Here is a 21,393-nt window from a genome sequence, read left to right on the forward strand (position 1 = left end):
TTTTCTGTAATCCCTTCCTCCCCTCCCCAGCACACACACACCCACGAACCAGACATATCTAATTGTTAGATTCTCCTCCAAGTTGCTGACTATTAGAAACCCTTCCAGATGGCTGGAACATAGCTACGGTAGCTGAATATTTTAACAATCTGGCCACAGTTTTCTTGACTATAAAACCAAAGCTTTCAAAAGAATTGCAAGGGTTGCACACAAAAAAAATCAAAGATGTAAAATTAATTATGCAATTTAAAATGTTGACTATAGGATTCCAAAGGAATATAGATTTCTAGAACAAATTGTTCTCACTACTCATAAAACAGCTATTAGCACTATTGAGATGTAAATGATTTTTTATGAGGAACTTCTAATCCTTTCTCTTTAGTAGGAAACTATTAAATGTACCTTCAGTTGTATGTGTTTGGAGTTTCTCTTTATCTATGCACGTGAAAAGCAAATTGAGCTTAAGATGTCTTTATTTTTTTTTCTAAAGTGTGGAAGCGATAAATAAAAACTGTTAATCATCTGGATGGATGAACTTGTGTTTATTCAATTTTTTCTGCCTTCCTGCACCCTCTCCTTTTCTTTTTTTGTCTCTTTTTTAGAAGCCCAAATTAAATAACAGAGATTTGCCATGTGAGAAAATAGCAAAGCTATTATGTATTTTGAAAATCTACTCCATTCTGAAAACACCCATTGTGCTTAAGTAAAATCATGAATTGGGTTGGATTCTTTATGTATGTGCAATGTCTTTCCTATTACTAAACATAATCAAATCCTGTGAGCTTGTAATTTAGGTTGCAACATCCTAAATATGAAATCAGACTGTACTTCAAATCCTATAATATGTATGAGCAAAAGCAGCCAGGATGTCTTGACCAGGTACAACTATATATTCTAAATATCTAGGATATGATTAATTACACATTCAATAAAAAGAGATATATTAGAGTGACATCTAAAACAGTCTATATCCAGAAATCAAAATATAATCACATCACATTTCAGTAGATTATTTAAAAATAAGCTCCCACAAATAATTTTTATGTTGTCAACTTTTGAATTATTTAAAGCCTTTGAACTTTAGTAAGTGAAATAGGAAAGCATTTGTATATAATTATAGAGCCATAATATAATCCAAAATGTTTTTGCATTTTCAAAGGTTGTCATAAAATCACATGCAACTCAGTCATTAATATACTTGAGAAATCCTTTTTTTCAAATAACAAATCTATTTCTAAAATGTTGCAGTTAAATCCAATTTTTGTTGAACCTAACAATTTTTTGTTTATTAGAATATAGATTTTAATAAGAACCTGTGAAGAAACAGTTTCACTAAAAATAAGCACTGTGTTGTATGTTTTATAGGTACCAAGTTTGTTTTATTTTGCTTTTTTCCTAGTGATGAACATCTCTATTTAGCTTGCTTAATATATAGTCCCAGTGTTCAGATATTTGCATCTCTGTTTCCAGCAACACGAGAGATATTTATCATCTTATTTTTGTATTTACAATTATGAGAAAATGCATAAAGTTTCAACATAAGCAATTTTCACCTGCTACCATATATCTTAGGATAATAGCTAAAAGAATGGGTTTTTATGAGGATGGTTTTTTTCCTCAGAATTTTTGGTTTTAAGGCTCAAGAAGCAGCTGTTTCTGAGCAGGACAAGCTTGAAATCTCTCTCAATATTACTGACTCAGGATCAGCTTACTTCTATAGGAGAAACACATGAAAAGCATCAGAGTAAATGTTCAAGCAATTACAAAGAAAGCTTACACAGAAGGGTTAAGGTAAACTATAGTGATGAAGCCTAGTGAATGCTCAGAACTTCTGGAGTCAGTTGATAAATATAGGGGGAGCTTGGACTTGGAAGCATAAATTGAATTAACCTTCTTTCCTGTCTTTGGTACAAATTCGTAAGATAACAAAATCACATGACTTCAGAGTCTTAATGCTGCTCATCCATAGTTGCTGTGTATATATCTATGGAATGGCAAGAACAGGAATTGGAGCTTCCTTTGCTGGTGGCCCTGGCCAAGTCAGGAAACTTCTCCAAAGCTCAGCCCTCTGTAAGGTGAAAGCATTGGATGAGGTGATAATTTGGGACCTCTTTCAGTAATACTAATATTACTAATAGTCCTAATAGTAAATGTCCTAATGATAATAGTAATTATTCATAAAGATTTACAGAAATACCATCATTGCTTGATTTTCTTTATTTTTGCATATGTTGAAAGCAATTGTTGTAATTTTCTACTATAAATATGATATACCATAATGTTCGTGTTCATGGAATATTTTTCTCTAACTTACAGATATTTAGTTTTATATTGTTTGTACTAAAATACCAGAAAAAAAGTAAGGATATCTCAAAAAATGCAAAATAGACAAAAATAAACCTTCACCTCAGAAAGTGATCTGCAATTTATAATTTGGACTAGTATATTTTAAACCAAGTGACTAAATATCTACAGGTAGTACAGCTTATGAATACAGATATTTAACTTGAAACTTAACAATTAAGTCAACACCCTGTGGAGTGCACTTATCTTGCTTGAACTTGAACTTGCCAGGGTTGGTTGTATACATTTGTTTCTTAGTGAACTTACAGGTATTTCCTTTTTACATAATCCTTTTTCCTCCTTTACTTAGAAAAATTTTACTGATATTTTTTCATTGTATACATACATATATCTTTGAAGACTTTTCTTTTTGACTAAAAATGGAAATCTAAAAGATCTTTGGGTGAAATAACCAAACTACATTTGATGGGATTTGCTACCTGCAGGTTTTGTGCAATTTTCTCTGAAATTAAATTGTCCAAACCATCCACACTTTAAACTTTTTATTTACCCCTGATATAGCAATATTCATGAAGTTATAAAACAAGGAAATAATGTTTGAAGTCAAGTAAAATGTCTCATCTATTTCTGACATACTTTGTAGTATTGTAATTCTGGAGCAGTAGGGCATAGAAAGATACAGGTAATTTTAAGGTGCCTTTTTCTTAATTGCTTTGACTGCAGAAAACTAAACACTGCTTTTGGGCTTCTCTCTCTCCCCTCTTATAAAAAAAAAATCTAGGAAATACTATTTTCCAAATTGATTATATATATAAATGCTATAAGATCACTAATTAAGAAATATTCAAAATAAACATTAAACATTTTGATTAGTTTTATTTTTAAAATTCTTAAAATATAATTCTTTTTTTTTTTTTTTTTTTTGAGACGGAGTCTTGCTCTGTCGCCCAGGCTGGAGTGCAGTGGCCGGATCTCAGCTCACTGCAAGCTCCGTCCCCCGGGTTCACGCCATTCTCCTGCCTCAGCCTCCCGAGTAGCTTGGACTACAGGCGCTTGCCACCTCGCCCGGCTAGTTTTTTTGTATTTTTTAGTAGAGACGGGGTTTCACCGTGTTAGCCAGGATGGTCTCGATCTCCTGACCTCGTGATCCGCCCGTCTCGGCCTCCCAAAGTGCTGGGATTACAGGCTTGAGCCACCGCGCCCGGCCAATATAATTCTTATGTATCTACCTTTTTAGATGCCATGCTGCAGCTTGAAAATAACCTATAGTCAGCTCCAAATAAACTCACCATCTGCTTATTCTTCCCTCATTTTTTTCCTAGTTGGGTAGCTACTTGTATAGCTAAATAAAGTGGTTGTATATAACTATTTTTAGTGTGTTGATTTATTATACATGCTGAGTCCCAATTAAACACAAACACACACGTGTACGCACACAAACACACCCTACAACACAAAAGCAGCTCCCACCTTGCTTTGCAGAACAAGTTTACCAATAAGAGCTACTATGAAACCCTTTGTGGTGTCTGCCCTCTGCTGGTGCAAAGTAGAAATACAGGCCTTAATATTTTTGGACTTTTTGACATAGATAACATCTCTCATGAGCTCTTCACTTTATATCCAGAGCCTCCTCGCTGGACAAAGAAGCCTCAGAGTGCTGTGTATAGCACCGGGAGCAATGGCATCTTGTTATGTGAGGCTGAAGGAGAACCTCAACCCACAATCAAGTGGAGAGTCAATGGCTCCCCAATTGACAGTAAGTTTAAAAACCAATTGCAATGCAATGCTGAAGGCCCTGGTTTGATGGGATTAATGATAGTCAGACATGTGTGTAAAATGAAGTTGGTAAATGGATTAGCAGGACAGATATAACGAGCAAATCAGAAATTGCTTCTTTCTAAGTAATTTGGTTGTTAAGACTTGATATTCATGGAATAGCCATAAATAATATTTATACTTTTTGGGCCCTTTTATAAATTATATATGAGAATAAAGATTTTTCATTTTTAAAAAGAAAATTGAATGAGAAAGAGGATGCATCCAAGGAAAAGAGCCAATTATTGTTCCTCTCCCTGAGAAGAAACAGAGCAGGAGCCTAGCAGCTGAGGGCACAGTTTAAAAGTCAGGACCTCCCTTAGGTTCAGACAGCAGCAACTCCTGTCCTGGGCTCTGCCCTTTTAAGGGACTTGCTCTGGTCACCCTCTGGTCCTGCTTGTCTCCATGATTTGAAAGCATCCTCAGAGAAACTGTGGCATCCCAAGCCTGAACCTGGTCCCATTACTGCCTGTTCACTAGCAACCTCAAGCACAAAGACCTGAAAATTCCCATGCCCGGTCCACCCTGAGCCCACTCCAAATGGGCTGGGCAGGGAAAGACAGGAATGGCCCAGCACTGAGGGCCAACTCTTCCCATTTCACCATGCTCAGCATAGAGCTCCAAAGGGTCCCCAAATCTTCCACTGGAACCTAGAGCTCAGATTATTTTGGATGTCCTTGATCAGGAAGGAGGACAGAACATATTTTTATGTGTCAATTGCTTAATTAAGAGCAGGTACAATAGTGGCTTCCATTTGTCCTTTTGCTCTGGGGCCTGCGCAGGTCAAAGGTGAGCCACTTGGTGGATAACAGACCTGAGGTCCCATCTAGGATGTGCACCTTGCCCGCTGTTTCATCTTGAGGTGTTTTCTGAATCTCCCCAAGCTTATATTTTTTAAACTGCAGAATGGAGATAGTGGCGGTTGGTTGTGATTGAATGAAAAAAAAAAAATGTAGCCAGCTGCCTAGGGCAGTGATTCATCTGCAGAGCACTGTGATGGTTTATAAACTCTGGAGTCAGACTGCCTGTGTTTGCATGTCGGCTCTACCACTTACTAGCTGCGTGACGGGGAGTATCACTGACCCTCTTCAAACCCGTTTCTTCATCAGTAAATTGGGATAAAAATAACACTGACTCACGGGGTTGTTTTGTGGATTAAAGGAAACATCATGCAGAGAATGCTTAGCACGGGGACTGCCACAAAAACAGCACCCCGTAAGGTATGGTTGGTTGGTATTGTTTTCCCACAACAGACACTTAGGATACCTCAGTCCTCGTTATTATTATCTTCAGATTTGGGATTTTTCTCTTCATCTCTTTAGGGAACAGAATAAGAAATGAAAAATAACAATGAGGTTTTGGGTAGACAAAGGAAAATGAAAGCAACTTTTGTTCATAATGAATGTTCAGGTTACAAAAGCAAGGAACGCAGATTCTCCGGAACACAAAATCATAAAATGTTATATTTGGATGATATTTAGCTGTTTACAAAAGACATTCACAAATTACTTAGAATCCTTAAAAGAACTTTATAAAGGAGGTGCTATTATTCATATTTAACTGATTCATTCATTCAGTAATATTTATGGGGTACCTTCTATGTTCCCGGCACTGGACTTCATGCTTGAGATACAACAGTGAATAAAATGGATGAAATCCTTGCTCTCCTGCCATTAGACAAACAATACATGAGTGTGTACTGTGGTGTGGTAAAGCTTGAAAGAGGTTCAGGACCCAGAGTTGCGATCTTATTTTAAGATAATAATAGTAAGACCCCTGTGGTAATTTACTTTGAGTAGAGATCGGAAGGAGGTGAGGAAGTCAGCCATGTAAATAGCAGGGAAAGTGCTTTCTCAGTGGAGAGGTGTGTTGAAAAGAGGTGAGTGTGGCTGAAGATGAGGGAGTGCAAGGGGCAGCCCTAGGCCACCAGATCCACCAGCAGGGGAAGGGGCCAGAGCTTAGGTAAAGATGAACATCGAAGTAGGGCCTTGGGATTTTGAGAATACACTAGGCAGCTCTTGGAGAATTTTGAGCGGAAGAGTGACACAATCTAATTTACATTTTTACAAGGTATTTTCCTGGCCTCTGAATGGAGAATGGACTGTGTGATTGATTCTAGGTAGGAGGCCATCTGAGAGGCTCTGGGCTCAGGGCTAGATTGGTGGCAGTCCTGGTTAGCTTCTGGATTTATTTCGAAATTGAGTCAATAGGTTTGTTAATGGATGAGGAGGTTAAGGCTGAAAATAAACTTATGCAAGATTGCACAGCTGAATAATGGTAGACTTCAAACTAAAGCCAAGTCGCTGGAATCCAAGCTCTGTGTTCTGTTCACAGCTTTTGGTCATGGCTCTCCCTGTTGCCCTGCAAACAGGTCATAAATTTTTATAGGTTGGGATATTTGATGACAGTGGGTTGGCTAAAGGATTTGAAATCTCTTTGAGTTTATTTTAGTTTTAGGGATTATATATCCTTTCCCCATGTTATTTCAAAATTAAATCAAAATGATTACTATTATTGATTATCGGCCTAACCCTTTTCACATGCTTTGCATATGGTATTTCTGAACCTCGTAGCAGCTTGAAAAATAGATTCTATTATTCTCCATTGGCAATTGAGGCTTAGAGAGGTTACCTTACTTACTGGAGAATGCAACCCAGGTACATTTAAAACCAGAAACCGAACCCAGGAAGGATTAACTCCAGAGCTGAAGTTTCATCCACTTTGTTGATAATTTCTCACTGGGTTGACCAAAGACAAAACTGAGAAAGAATTTCTGAAGTATGTCAGGACTAGTGTGTTTTATAAAGACTTGGCTTTCTTGAATCCTGGGAGTTTCTGTTAGCCTTTGTCAATACACAACAATTTCCATACCCATGCCAGCAGGCAGATTTAAGCAATGTTTAATTACTTAAATAAAGTATCATTTAAATAGCCTAATTTCTTTTCTTTGTAATGAATTGTTAATTCAGAGTCATACATGGATCAGATGGGATAAGGAGAACTCTATGGGAGGAAGGGGGTAACTCTGAAAGACTTAGGACTCTGAGTGGGGTGTGGAAGTGAAGAGTGGGATTACAGACTCAGTGCTTTGCAGCATTCTTAGAGAGTTTAGCCTTAAGAAACTTGGAAGAGCTACTCATCTTGCTAATTTGCAAAAAATAAGTGATAAATTGTTCAACAGGATTGTATTAGTTTTCTAGCATTGCTATAACAAATTAAATTACTATAAATTTAGGGGTTTAAAAGAGTACATATATACTATTTTACCTTTCTGTAAAAGTTCAACACGAGTCTTGGCTAAAATCAAAGTGTCAGCAGGCCATGTCCTGGAAGTGCTTGGAGAGCACTCTTTCCTCTGCCTTTTCCAGTTTTCCCAGGCTGCCCACATTGGCTGGCTCCCTTCTGCCATCTTGAAAGCCAGCTACACTGCATCACTCTGACCATCCTTCCATGGTCACATTTCCCTCTGGCCACAGCCAAGAAAGGCCTTCTGATTTTTCAGGAGCTTTGTGATTATATTGAGCCCACTTGGGTCATCCAGGGGTAGGAAATAATTTTCCTACCTCAATGTCCTTAATCGTAATCATATCTGCAAGTCCCTTTTTTCCATGTAAGGTAACATAGTCATACATTCTGGGACTTAGAACGTGTACATCTTTCAAGGGCTATTGTTTTGCCTACTTACAGGGGCCTTTTAGGAATAAAGGTTGCCCAACCTAACATTTTAAGTCATTCCAACAAGTATTTACTGACTGAATTTTCTGTGGTAGCTGCTCTTTGGGCACTGGGGGCACAGTGCACAACCTCACAGTGAGGTCCTGCCCTCAGGGAGCTCACAGTCAAGTGAAAAAAAAATTCATGTATGACTCCCAGGCAGAAAAAGATGTATAAGTCTTTTATTTTGATATGTAATATTCATGTTTTCTAGAACCTAAAACTTAGTATAGTCATTACCTTGTATACTGGGGAGACAATTAGAAAAATGGAATTTGATTGATTATTAATGTTGTAATGTCCTTTAAACTAAAAATTTTTTCATTTGTGCCCATCCCTTGACATTTCCAGCTAATGTTTTCCTTCCTACTGGATCTTTTTTATTATTATTATTTTTTGTTTTTGTTTTTGTTTTTTGTTTTTTATGGTGTCATAGCAAGGATAGGGCTTTTAGAGTCAGAAAAATGGCCAAATGCTGTGGGATGTGTCATTCAACTTCTCTGCAGTCCAGTTCCCTCACCTTTAAAATGGCCATATATATGCTGATCCATCGAGTTCTGAGCAGTGTCAATGAGATCATGCATGTGCCACATCCAATAGAGTTTTTGGTCGTTAATAAATGCATCAGAAATGTTAAGGTTTGTTTATTTTGTCTTCTTCTTTTATTTTATTATTATTATTATTTTTTTTTGAGACAGAGTCTCACTCTTGTTGCCCCAGCTGGAGTGCAGTGGCACCATGATCTCGGCTCACTGTAACCTCCACCTCCTGGGTTCAAGTGATTCTCCTGCCTCAGCCTCCGGGGTAGCTAGGATTACAGGAACGCACCACCACACCTGGCTGATTTTTGTATTTTTAGCGGAGACAGGGTTTTGCCATGTTGGCCAGGCTGGTCTTGAACTCCTGACCTTAAGTGATCCGCCCACCTCAGCCTCCCAAATTGCTGGATTACAGGTATGAGCCACTGTGCCCAGTCTCATGTTAGATATTCTCATTTCCAAGAGATATTTCCAGAATTATGCTTGGATCAGGAGTGGGGAAGATTTCATTGCCCGAAAGTAGAAAACCTGGCCCTTTTTCTCAGGAAGAGTTTAGTCTTACTGGGAAAATGAAATATACAAGCAATGTACATGAAGTGGTTAAATAATGAAGCAAGACAAATGAAATGAATGGTGCATATCAGAAAACCGTAGAGAGGCAGAGAACTGAAATGGGAACAAAAATATCAAGGGGGAAAATAGCAGCCAGTACTGGTAACTTGGGAGATCAAGATGTGTTGACCCTGTGACTTGTGCCAGGCAGCAACAGTATCTAAATTCAGAAGAGTAACAGAGTGTCACTTCATCGTAGGTCTTGAATGCCTAATGGATAATCCAGAATAGTACTATGGATATGGGTGTGGAAAGTGTGGGAGCTCTAGATGAGCAGATATTCTGTTACTAAATATTAACTTGAAAAAGGATTGAAAACTCAAATGGATCTGGAAAGAAAAGTTCATAGTCAATGTTCAGAAAGCCTAAAGAATTGGCTTCAATGAACTATTAGTCACCCTAAACTGGTTTTAAAATATAAATACTGTGTGACACATTTAATAAATGGTGTATAAATATTTTATGTCCTGTTCTTTATCAAACTGACATTCTGTAATCTCTTTCAGATCATCCATTTGCTGGTGATGTTGTCTTCCCCAAGGAAATCAGTTTTACCAACCTTCAACCGAATCATACTGCTGTGTACCAGTGTGAAGCCTCCAATGTCCACGGAACGATCCTTGCCAGTGCCAATGTTGATGTTGTGGGTGAGTGTGCCTCGTTGCTGACTTAACTTGCTATTTTCTTAAGGAAAATGGTCGAGGTCATGTTCAGAAGTACCAGTTAACTCTTGACACATAATATATGGGGGAAAAAAATCAAAGCACTTTTCACCATACATTTGAGTTTTAGACTTCACACTGAAATTATACTTTCAAAAATGTATTGAATTGGGATACTTTTATAATTCAAGACAGACACCCACCATAATATTCCTCTGTTCTCTATTCATATTAATATGGCTAGGACATAGAAAAATTTAGTTCGCACATCTTTCTTCCACCAAAATTTAAAACTGTATTGATGTTATTTTCAAACAGATGTCCGTCCATTGATACAAACCATAGATGGAGAGAATTATGCTACAGTGGTTGGGTACAGTGCTTTCTTACATTGCGAGTTCTTTGCTTCACCTGAGGCAGTCGTGTCCTGGTAAGCTGGCGGCGCACAGTTTTCTTAAGAGAATGTCAATTGTAGATTTGACCTTGTTTCTTCATCCATCATTTGACAGGCTGCATTGGGTCTATATTGTTACATGTACCCAGTGCCTCTGAGACATAAGGTAACAAACCTACCTTTCAAGAAATTACCTCTTCTGAAAACATTGGCTAGATTTCTAGGATTTTCTCACATAGAGACATTCAGAGAGCCACTTGTGTTCATAAAGAAAAGCAAAGAATTGAAGAGATTCTAGAGACAATTTTGAAGGTAGAATTGGTTTTTCATTATGGGGTACCACAAGGTCATATTTTACTCTACTGTTGTTGTTTTGGGATTATCTAAATAATTATCTTAGCTCACATTTAATTCCAAATACATGTGCTTCAGACTTTTCCAGCATTCATTTTGATTTTAATTTCAATGGACTAATTGGTATCACAAATCCAAAGACATTATCAATATGGATCTACTTTATTAGTTACTTTACTGAAAAAGTGTGGTTAAATAGTTCTTGAATAATTTTGTCATTGGTCTGTAGGGCAGGGTGAGATGAGTGACACCAAGTCATACATTTATAGGGTCAGATATTGCCTTTATTTTAAATCATGATATATATTTTGTTCGTCATGGGTTTTCTGAATTATTTTGATTTTTCAAAACACTCCATTGAAATATTATTCACCTTTCTTACTGAGATGTTTGGCACCCTGTTAAATTTTGCATCTGAGGCAAGCCTCTCACTTACCTCAGCCTAGTCCCTGTCTGGTAGGATCCTGCGTGGACTGCATCCACAGTTTATCCTTTGTTTGTTTGTTTGTTTGTTTGTTTTAAAATCAAGCAGTCACTTATTGTGAAATGTACAGGATAAATCAAGCTACGGCAGCAAATGCTTTGAAATGGATGAATGTGGGAGGAAATGGCTCTGGGGTTGATAGGGTAAATGTAATCCATGTCCACAGTCTATTTGGCTAGAGATTCCCTGGCTTATAATATTTCTGAATGACCAATGTTCTCCCAGGACAGCAGGAGGTTTGGCAGATTCATTATCTCTTTCAATTACTAGCTTTCCCATTTGGTACCCTGGAGTGATCATTAAATAAAGAGTTCACCATCAATAAGCCAGAAAATATTTATTAACCTCTAAGAACACATGCAAATGGGTGCTGGTAGCTATGACAAATACAGCAGAAGCACGGAGCATGGACTTGGGTTTTCTCTAGCCACAGTCTATTTGGGTAGATAAGATATACATTCACGGTCCATGAATTTATATTCATGGTCCATCACTGACTAGTATTAAAAAGAGTATGCAATTTTGCCTCACCTCAAATGGATGTATGCTTTCTCTGTCCATAGGCAGAAGGTGGAAGAAGCGAAACCCCTGGAGGGCAGGCGGTATCATGTCTATGACAATGGCACATTGCAGATCAACAGAACCACCGAAGAAGATGCTGGGTCATATTCATGTTGGGTAGAAAATGCTATAGGAAAAACTGCAGTCACAGCCAATTTGGATATTAGAAGTATTTTTATTTCACTGTTACTTTGCATGAATTGTCACGTGGGTTCAGTCTGTCTTCATTTGCCCAAATGGAATAATACAGTTTATGTTGGAGTGCCTGATAAATTTCTTTGAAACGTTTTTCAAAATTCCTAGATTGGGTTTCATCTAAAAGATTATTGCAAGAATTACAGAGTATGCCAATGATATGTGTGCAGCTTCATCCTATTTTAAGAGGGAACCAGGTGTCCTTAGTGACAGATGGCTGTCAATATTTAAAAATGACCTATTAACCATGCTACACCACATTTCTGTAACTATATTTTATTTCAAAAGCCAACTCAAGGTAATGTTACCAGTAATCAAGCTTTTGAGCTAAAGATTTCACAAACTCATAACTTTATAGTGACTGAGGCATGACAGAATGAGGAGGGTTTTTGATGCTCTTTTTGAGTCATAAACAGCTTTGTATTATTCCTTCTCACTTCAGGGCACGGTCCTGGGAGCTGTTGATAGTTTCTTGGGTTTCACCGATATTTTGATTTTAATATTGCTCAGAGAATCCTCAAGAAAACACAAAGAACAGAAAGGTCCTTCAGTAATAGTAGGAAGCATTTTTGTTTCTTGTGTCATGTCAATATCCCAGCCCGCTTCTCACTTCCACCTAGATAAGGGAGAGCATAGCTGTTTCATCATCTGTTTTCACTGATACCTTTTTACCCCATACATATTCTGCTGTTGTATCCACTGATGTCTTGACATTTCTTTTTTTCTCTTTTCCCATATACATCCTTCCTTCCTTCTTTTTTCATCTTTTTTTCCTTCTCTTTTGTCTTACATCCTTTTCTTATTTTGTAGTATTTGTCTCTCTGCGCCCTAAGTAAATCAATGTGCCACCCCGACAGACTATGTTTTTAAAGCACACAAATACTCTCCCATAGTATTCTCATACTTATCTCTCATGTCTTCTACATTTTCAAATGTTATGTATATTTTTCAAGATGCCCTCATGAAGTCACTGAAGATGGTGATGATTGTTTTTATACTTCAAAAAGTAAACCTATATTAAGGTTAAGCAACACAGCTAGCTGTAAGGCGCATGAAGCCTCAAATCTAAATAGAACTTTGCATTCCTATTGCCCAACACAGTGCTTGACCCAAAATGGACCTCAAAACTGCTAGTGGCCAGAGAGATGGACAGGTTTATAAACTTTCAATATGCTGTAGTGTCTATTTTACATGCAAAGACTATATACAAATCATATCAATGAAGGATTAAGGACACATTTTTTTACATATACAAAAGGCATGTTGGGAATGGAGTTAAGTGAGAGTCTATATAGTATAGTGATTGAAAGCATGAGCTTTGGCCGGGCACGGTGGCTCACGTCTATAATCCCAGCACTTTGGGAGGCCGAGGTGGGCGGATGACGATGTCAGGAGATCAAGACCATCCTGGCAAACATGGTGAAATCCCATCTCTACTAAAAATACAAAAACAAAATTAGCTGGGCATGGTGGCGGGCTCCTGTAGTCCCAGCTACTCAAGAGGCCGAGGCAGGAGAATGGAGTGAAACCGGGAGGCGGAGCTTGCAGGGAGCTGAGATCACTACTAAACTCCAGCCGCGACAGAGCTAGACTCCATCTCAAAAGAAAAAAAAAAAGAAAGCATGAGCTTTTTTAATCTCAGGCAGATTTGGGTTCAAATCCTGATTTAGCCCCTTACCAGTTAGGAAATCTTGGTCTTATGGTTTGATTTCATTTTAACCTTAAATTACATTCTGTGTAAGGTGGGAGTATTAATATTCATGAAGTTGTTATAATTATAAAATGCCACAATGAATATGCATTGCATAGCAGAGTCCTGATAGAGAAGTGCTTATTAAATTCTATTATTATTAAATGAATTTCTGGCTTTAAATTTAGAATTAGAAGTAGGATGTCAAATAATTCAGTTAAAATTAATTCAATTTAATAGTCTCTTCAAGTTTTGTGCCTGGGATAACAATTAATTTTATTAACACTTTCCGTTTTTAACCAGTTCCTTGAGAAAAATGTACATAGCAAATATCAGAGTATAATTAGGAGGTCAGCTTGTACAGTTGGTCTGTGGGAGGTCCCCCAAAATGCCTAATGCCACATTAAGAGTATACCTACTTTTAACATAGCCTTAAAGAGTAAGGATTGTATGTTTTGAAACAATCATAATGAAGCAAACATTTTTTAAGGCAGCCATATACTAATCTTTGAGTTTCATAAAGTTGATAACCACAAATTTATTTTTGTTTCAAATTATCACTTACTGTAATTCATTCAACAGGAGATTTAGCAACACGTATTGAGTGCCTACGATATACAGGCTCCCTTCTAGGCTGTGAGGATACCACAGTGTTACAAAACAGGCACAGGCCCTACCTTTCCAAGGCTTAATTTCCAGTTCCCCACCTTCATGTTGATATATCATCCATGCATGGGCTTGAACATTTACCCTCAGGTTTCTGAGTTAATAATAAACATGCTAATAGAGAATCAACTATCCCCTTTCCTTTACAGTGCTTTGATTAAATATCCAGAAGCACTTGAAGGAGAAATTATATTGTTTTCAAATTCTAGAGACATTTGTTTGCTCGTAGTTTGCTTACTCCCTTGCCCAAGAAATAATGAGGGAAATTCCTAAACTATTAATTGATATTTCCACTTAAATTTTGTCAGATGTTCAAGCCTGGATAGAAAGAAAATAATAACGATATACAATGTTAGGAAATTACAGTGGGAGAAACCCTGCATGAGGATTGGACTGTTATGGTGACAGTTTGGGTTACTTAAATTGCAGGCACTTAATAATAAAGTAAGCTATGCTTAGTTCTAACTAATATCTTTTTTTGGTAAAAACAGATGCTACAAAACTTAGAGTTTCTCCTAAGAATCCTCGTATCCCCAAATTGCATACGCTTGAATTGCATTGTGAGAGCAAATGTGACTTACATTTGAAACACAGTTTGAAGTTGTCCTGGAGTAAAGATGGAGAAGCCTTCGAAATTAATGGCACAGAAGATGGCAGGTAGGTAAACTATTATGATGTGTCATAATATTTGCTTGGGTGGAACACTTTGCATTTGAAAAAAAAGTTCTAGGCCAGGCGCAGTGACTCACGCTTGTAATCCCAGCACTTTGGGAGACTGAGGTGGGTGGATTCCTTGAGGCCAGGAGTTCAAGACTAGCCTGATCAACATGGTGAAACCCCATCTCTACTAAAAATACAAAAATTAGCCAGGCATGGTGGTGTGCACCTGCAATCCCAGCTACTCGAGAGGCTGGGGCACAAGTATCGCTTGAACCCAGGAGGTGGAGGCTGCAATGAGCCGAGGTCATACCACTGCACTCCAGCCTGGATGACAGAGTGAGACTCTGTCCAAAAAAAAAAAAAAAAAAAGTCTAAAAGTATTCATACTGAAATAAAAACAAAACTGAGTAATATTTCTGTCTTCAAGTCACTCCAATCTCCTATCATATATTTATCATCCTGTTTTTGCTACTGACTTTTCATGTAACATGTATCATTCTGTTAGTGTGTGAAATAGAAACCACTCTAAGTAACTGAGAAGAATTGCATGGGCTTGGATGCTTGCAAAAAAGGCTGAGAGCTGCATGGGCGTGGATGCTTGCCAAAAAAAAAAAAAGAGAGAGAGACTGGAGGAGCTAGGCCTAGAAGAGGTTGCATACTAGTCTTCTACGTTCTTGATCGCAAAGCCCTGCAGCTGCAATCCAGGTGTCTGGAAACTGCTGCCATCTTCGTGGCCACCTCACCCCATTGGTACTACTTGTGAGTCCTGCCACTGCCAACTCTCATGTATGCCAGAACCACTATCTGCTTCCACTGGCCTGGAGAAGATGGCGTCCATTTTCCTTCTACTTTTCAATCTCACTTGAGTTTATTTAACTCACTAGCAAAACCCAAATCATATCTGGCATTCTTCCTGTCAGAAAGTACTGAGAAGCGTAACTTTGAATCTGTCAAACTCTGTATAGGGAATATAGACAAAATATAAAGGAGAACATATAGAGGAAAGTGTGAATGGATGCTTCATAGCACTAGACAGTATCAAACACATCAAAGAAATAAAACATCAGCATTTGCTGAATGTCTACTCTCTTTTGAAAATATGTGAAAGTCAGCTTTGCATGCTTTGGCATTGTTACCAAATAAGGGTTAAAACTTAACCATGTTAGAGCCACATCTCACCTCTCATTAGTTTTGTAATTTATTGCTCTGTAAAACTAAAAAGCTGAAAATGTTTAGATAGGACATGTGCTGCTTGCATGAGACAGCAACAGTGCCATGGGTAAGATCATAACCTCTGAAGCTCAATGGCTCAGATTCAAATCTCAGCTCAGTCACTTATTAGATCTTTGAACTTAGACAAGCTGCTTAACATCTCTGTGCCTTAGTTTTACATCCCATAACATAGTTTGAATTAAAAGTATTGAAGAGATACTTTCATTAGAGGGTTAACAATACCAAGCACTTAGAAAACGTTAACATAGAGAGCACTTAGAAAATACCAAGTGCACAGCCCATTTTTGCTCTTGTGATTTGTACTACTAATTTCTTCATTTTTACCTTATGACAAATTTCTTTTTTTAATTTTTGTTTTTCTTTATGTCTTCTTTAAAAAATGGGATACATGAACAGAACGTGCAGGTTTGTTACATAGGTATACATGTGCCATGGTGGTTTGCTGCACCTATTGACCTGTCCTTTAAGTTCCCTCCCCTTGCCCTCCATACCCCAAAATTCCCTGGTATGTGTGATTCCACTATCTGTGTCCATGTGTTCTCATTGTTCATCTCCCACTTGTTTGCTGAGAATGATGGCTTCCAGCTTCATCCATGTCCCTGCAAAGGACATGATCTCATTCCTTTTTATGGCTACATAGTATTCCATGGTGTATATGTACCATATTTTCTTTATCCAGCCTATCACTGATGGACCTTTGTGTCAGTTTCATGTCTTTACTATGGTAAACAGTGCTGCAATAAACATATATGTGCATGTGTCTTTATAGTAGAATGATATATATTCCCTTGGGTATATAGCCAGTAATGTGATTGCTGGGTCAAATGGTATTTCTGGTTCTAGATCCTTGAGGAATTACCATACTGTCTTCCACAATGGTTGAACTAATTTACATTCCCACCAACAGTGTAAAAGTGTTCCTTTTTCTGCACAGTCTCACCAGCATCTGTTGTTTCTTGACTTTTTAATAATCCCCATTCTGACTGGCATGACATGGTTTCTCATTGTGGTTTTGATTTGCATCTCTCTGATGATCGGTCATGTTGAGCTTTTTTTTCATGTGTTTGTTGGCCATGTAAATGTCTTCTTTTGAGAAGTGTCTGTTCATATTCTTTGCCCACTTTTAGATGGGGTTGTTTGTTTATTTCTTGTAAATATGTTTAAGTTCCTTTTAAATTATGAATATTAGACCTTTGTCAGATGGGTAGATTGTAAAAATGTTCTTCCATTCTGTAGGTTGCCTATTCACTCCGATGATAGTTTCTTTTGCTGTGCAGAAACGCTTTAGTTTGATTAGATCACATTTGCAAATTTTGGTTTCTGTTGCAATTGCTTTTGGCATTTTCATCATGAAGTCTTTGCCCATGCCTATGTACTGAATGGTACTGCCTAGGTTTTCTTCTAGGGTTTTTATGGTTTTGGGTTTTACATTTAAGTCTTTAATTCATTTTGAGTTAATTTTTGTATAATGCGTAAGGAAGGGGTTCAGTTTCAGTTGTTTGCACGTCTAGCCAGTTTTCCCAGCACCATTTGTTGAATAGGAGATCCTTTACCCAGTACTTGGATTTGTCAGTTTTGTCAAAGATCAGATGGTTGTAGATGTGTGGTGCTATTTTTGAGGTCTCTGTTATGCTCCATTCGTCTATATGTCTGTTTTCATACCAGTAGCATGCTGTTTTGGTTACTGTAGCCTTACAGTATAATTTGAAGTCAGGTAGTGTGATGCCTCCAGATTTGTTCTTTTTGCTTAGGATTGTTTTGTCTATATGGAGTCTTCTTTGATTACGTATGAAATTTAAAGTAGGTTTTTTTCTAATTCTGTGTAGTATGTCAATGGTAGTTTGATGGGAATAGCGTTGAATCTATAAATTACTTTGGGCAGTGTGGCCATTTTCATGATATTAATTCTTTGTATCCATGAGGATGGAATTTTTTTTTCATTTGTGTATGTCCTTTCTTATTGCCTTGAGCAGTGGTTTATAGTTCTCCTTGAAGAGGTCCTTTGCATCCCTTGTTAACTGTATTCCTAGGTATTTTATTCTCTTTGTAGCAATTGTGAATGGACGTTTATTTATGATTTGGCTCTCTGCTAGTCTATTACTGGTGTAAAGGAATACTTGTGATTTTTGCACATTGATTTTGTATCCTGAGACATTGCTGAAGTTGCTTATCAGTTCAAGGAGTTTTGGGGTGGAGACAGTGGAGTTTTCTAAATATAAAATCATGTCATCTGCAAATAGAAACAATTTGACTTCCTCTCTTCCTATTTGAATACCCTTTATTTTTTTCTTTTGCCTGATTGCCCTGGCCAGAACTTCCAATACTGTGTTGAATAAGAATGGTGAGAGAGGGCATCCTTGTCTTGTACTGATTTGCAAAGGGAATGCTTCCAGTTTTTGCCCATTCAATATGATATTGGCTGTGGGTTTATCATAAATAGCTCTTATTATTTTGAGATGTGTTCCATCAATACCTAGTTAATTGAGAGTTTTTAACATGAAGGGATGTTGAATTTTATCAAAGGCCTTTTCTGCATCTACTGAGATAATCATGTGGATTTTGTCTTTGGTTCTGTTTATGTGATGAATTGCATTTACTGATTTGAATATGTTGAATCATCCTTGAATCCCAGAGATGAAGCTGACTTGTTCACGGTGGATAAGTTTTTTGATGTGCTGCTGGATTCAGTCTGCCAGTATTTTATTGAGGATTTTCACATCAATGTTCATCAGGGATATTGGCCTGAAGTTTTTGTTTTTTGATGTGTCTCTTCCTGGTTTTGGTATCAGGATGATGTTGGCTTCACAAAATGAGTTAGGGAGGAGCCCCTCCTTTTCAATTGTGTGGAATAGTTTCAGAAGAAATGGTAACAGCTCCTCTTTGTACTTCTGGTAGAATTCGGCTGTGAATCCATCTGGTCCTGGGCTTTATTGCCTGGTAGACTATTAATTACTGCCTCAATTTCAGAATTTGCTATTGGTCTGTTCAGGGATTCAACTTCTTCCTGATTTAGTATTGGGAGGGTGTGTGTGTCCAAGAATATATCCATTTCTTCTAGATTTTCTAGTTTATTTTCATAGAGGTGTTTATAGTATTCTTTGACGGTAGTTTGCATTTCTGTGGGGTCAGTGGTGATGTCGCATTTATCATTTTTTATAGTGTCTATTTGATTTTTCTCTCTTTTCTTCTTTATCAGTCTAGCTAGTTGTCTATCCATTTTGTTAATTAAAAAAAAAAAGCCTACAACTCTTGGATTCATTGATTTTTGGAGGATTTTTTGTATCTCTTTCTCCTTCAATATTTCTTGTCTTCTGTTAGCTCTTGGATTAGTTTGCTCTTACCTCTCTGGCTCTTTTAATTGTGATGTTAGCATGTGGATTTGACATCTTTCTAGCTTTGTGATGTGGGCATTTAGTGCTATAAATTTCCCTCTTAACACTGCTTTAGCTGTGTCCCACAGACTGTGGTACATTGTGTCTTTGTTCTCATTGGTTTCAAAAATCTTCTTAATTTCTGCCTTAATGTCAGTATTTACCTAGGAGTCATTCAGGAGCAAGTTTATCAATTTCCATGTAGTTGTGTGATTTTGCATGAGTTTCTTAATCCTGAGCTCTAATTTGGTTGCACTGTGGTCTGAGAGACTGTTTGTTATGATTTACAGTGTTTTGTATTTGCTGAGGAGTGTTTTGTTTCCAATTATGTGGTCAGTTTTAGAATAAGGGTGATATGGTGCTGAGAAAAATGTATATTCTGTTAATTTGGGGTGGAGAGTTCTGTAGATGTCTCTTAGGTCTGCTTGGTTCAGAGCTGAGTTCAAGTTCTGAATATCCTTGTTAATTTTCTGTCTCATTGATATGCCTAATATTGGCGGTGGGTTGTTGAAGTCTCCCACTATTATTGTATGGGAGTCTAAGTCTCTGTATGTCTCTAAGAACTCGTTTTATGAAACTGGTTGCTCCTGTTTTGGGTGCATATATATTTAGAATAGTTAACTCTTCTTGTTGAATTGTTCCCTTTACCACTCTGTAATGTCCTTCTTTGTCTTTTTTGATCTTTGTTGGTTTTAAGTTTGCTTTGTCAGAGACTAGGATTGCAAACACTGCTTTGTTTTGCTTTCCATTTGCTTGGTAAATTTTCCTTCATCCCTTTATTTTGAACCTATGTGTATCTTTGCACGTGAGATGGGTCTCCTGAATACAGCACACAGATGAGTCTTGACTCCTTATCTGATTTACCAGTCTGTGTCTTTTAATTGGGCTATTTAGTGCATTTACATTTAAGTTTAGGATTGTTATGTGTGAATTTGATCCTGTCATCATGATGCTGCTCGGTCATTTTGCTCATTAGTTGGTGAAGTTTCTTCAGCATGTCATTGGTCTTTATATTTTGGTGTGTTTTTACATGACTGGTTCTGGTTTTTCCTTTCCATATTTAGTGCTTTTTTTCAGGAGATCTTGCAAGGCAGGCCTGGTGGTAATGAAATCTCTCAGCATTTGTTTGTCTGAAAAGAGTTTTATTTCTCCTTCACTTGTGAAGCTTAGTTTGGCAGGATATGAAATTCTGGGCTGAAAATTCTTTTCTTTAAGAATATTGAATATCGGCCCCCACTCTCTTCTAGCTTGTAGAGTTTCTGCTGAGAGATCCACTGTTAGTCTGATGGGCTTCCCGTTGTAAGTGACCTGGCCTTTCTCTCTGGCTGCCTTGAACATTTTTTCCTTCATTTCAACCTTAGAGAATCTGATGATTATGTGTCTTGGGGTTGATCTTCTTATGGAGTATCTTAGTGGTGTACTCTGTATTTCCTGAATTTGCATGTTGGCCTGTCTTGCTAGGTATGGGAAGTTCTCCTGGATAATATTCGGAAGTGTGTTTTTCAACTTGTTTCCATTATACCCATCTCCTTCAGGTACTCCAATCAGTTGTAGGTTCAGTCTTTTTATGAAGTCCCATATTTCTTGAAGGCTTTGTTCATTCCTTTTCATTCTTTTTTTCTCTAGTCTTGTCTGCACACCGTATATCAGCAAGGTGGTCTTCAAACTCTCATGTCCTTTCTTCCACTTGGTAGCTTTGGCTCTTGATACTTGTGTATGCTTCATGAAGTTCTCCTGCTGTATTTTTCAGCTCCATCAGGTCATTTATGCTCCTCTCTGAACTGGTTATTCTAGTTAGCAGCTCCTGTGACCTTTTATCAAGGTTCTTAGCTTCCTTGCATTGCGTTAGAACATGCACCTTTAGCTCAGCATAGTTTTTTATTACCCATCCTCTGAAGCCTACTCCTGTCAATTCATCTGCCTCATCCTCCATCCAGTTCTGCGCCCTTGCTGGAGAGATATTGTGATCATTGGGAGGAGAGGTCTTTTGGGTTTTTAGCATTTTTTTTGTTGTTATTGATTCTTTCTCATCTTCATGAATTTGTCTAACTTCTAACTTTGAGGCTGCTGACCCTTGGATGGGGTTTTTATGGGAACTTTTTGCTGCTGATGCTGTTGTTTTTGCTTTCTTTTCTTTCT

At 37.6% G+C, this 21,393-nt stretch overlaps 1 protein-coding gene and 1 long non-coding RNA gene across 4 annotated transcripts in view; one reads left to right on the plus strand and one right to left on the minus strand.

Annotated features, from left to right (window-relative positions):
• Positions 1-21,393, plus strand: part of CHL1 (cell adhesion molecule L1-like) — a 215,521-nt gene that overhangs the window by 157,133 nt on the left and 36,995 nt on the right. For all 3 annotated transcript variants that reach the window (XM_011937220.1, XM_011937222.1, XM_011937221.1), the window contains 5 exons: positions 3,929-4,060; positions 9,491-9,631; positions 9,965-10,076; positions 11,442-11,608; positions 14,482-14,647. In XM_011937220.1, coding sequence (XP_011792610.1) covers positions 3,929-4,060; positions 9,491-9,631; positions 9,965-10,076; positions 11,442-11,608; positions 14,482-14,647 — 718 coding nt within the window. The remainder of the gene's footprint in view (positions 1-3,928; positions 4,061-9,490; positions 9,632-9,964; positions 10,077-11,441; positions 11,609-14,481; positions 14,648-21,393) is intronic.
• LOC105508364 overlaps positions 11,598-21,393 on the minus strand; it is a 23,338-nt gene continuing 13,542 nt past the window's right edge. The window contains exon 3 of the long non-coding RNA XR_001001248.1: positions 11,598-12,250. This is a non-coding gene — a long non-coding RNA (uncharacterized LOC105508364). The remainder of the gene's footprint in view (positions 12,251-21,393) is intronic.

This window comes from Colobus angolensis, unplaced genomic scaffold, assembly GCF_000951035.1.
Source record: "Colobus angolensis palliatus isolate OR3802 unplaced genomic scaffold, Cang.pa_1.0 Scaffold160, whole genome shotgun sequence".
NCBI lineage: Eukaryota > Metazoa > Chordata > Mammalia > Primates > Cercopithecidae > Colobus > Colobus angolensis.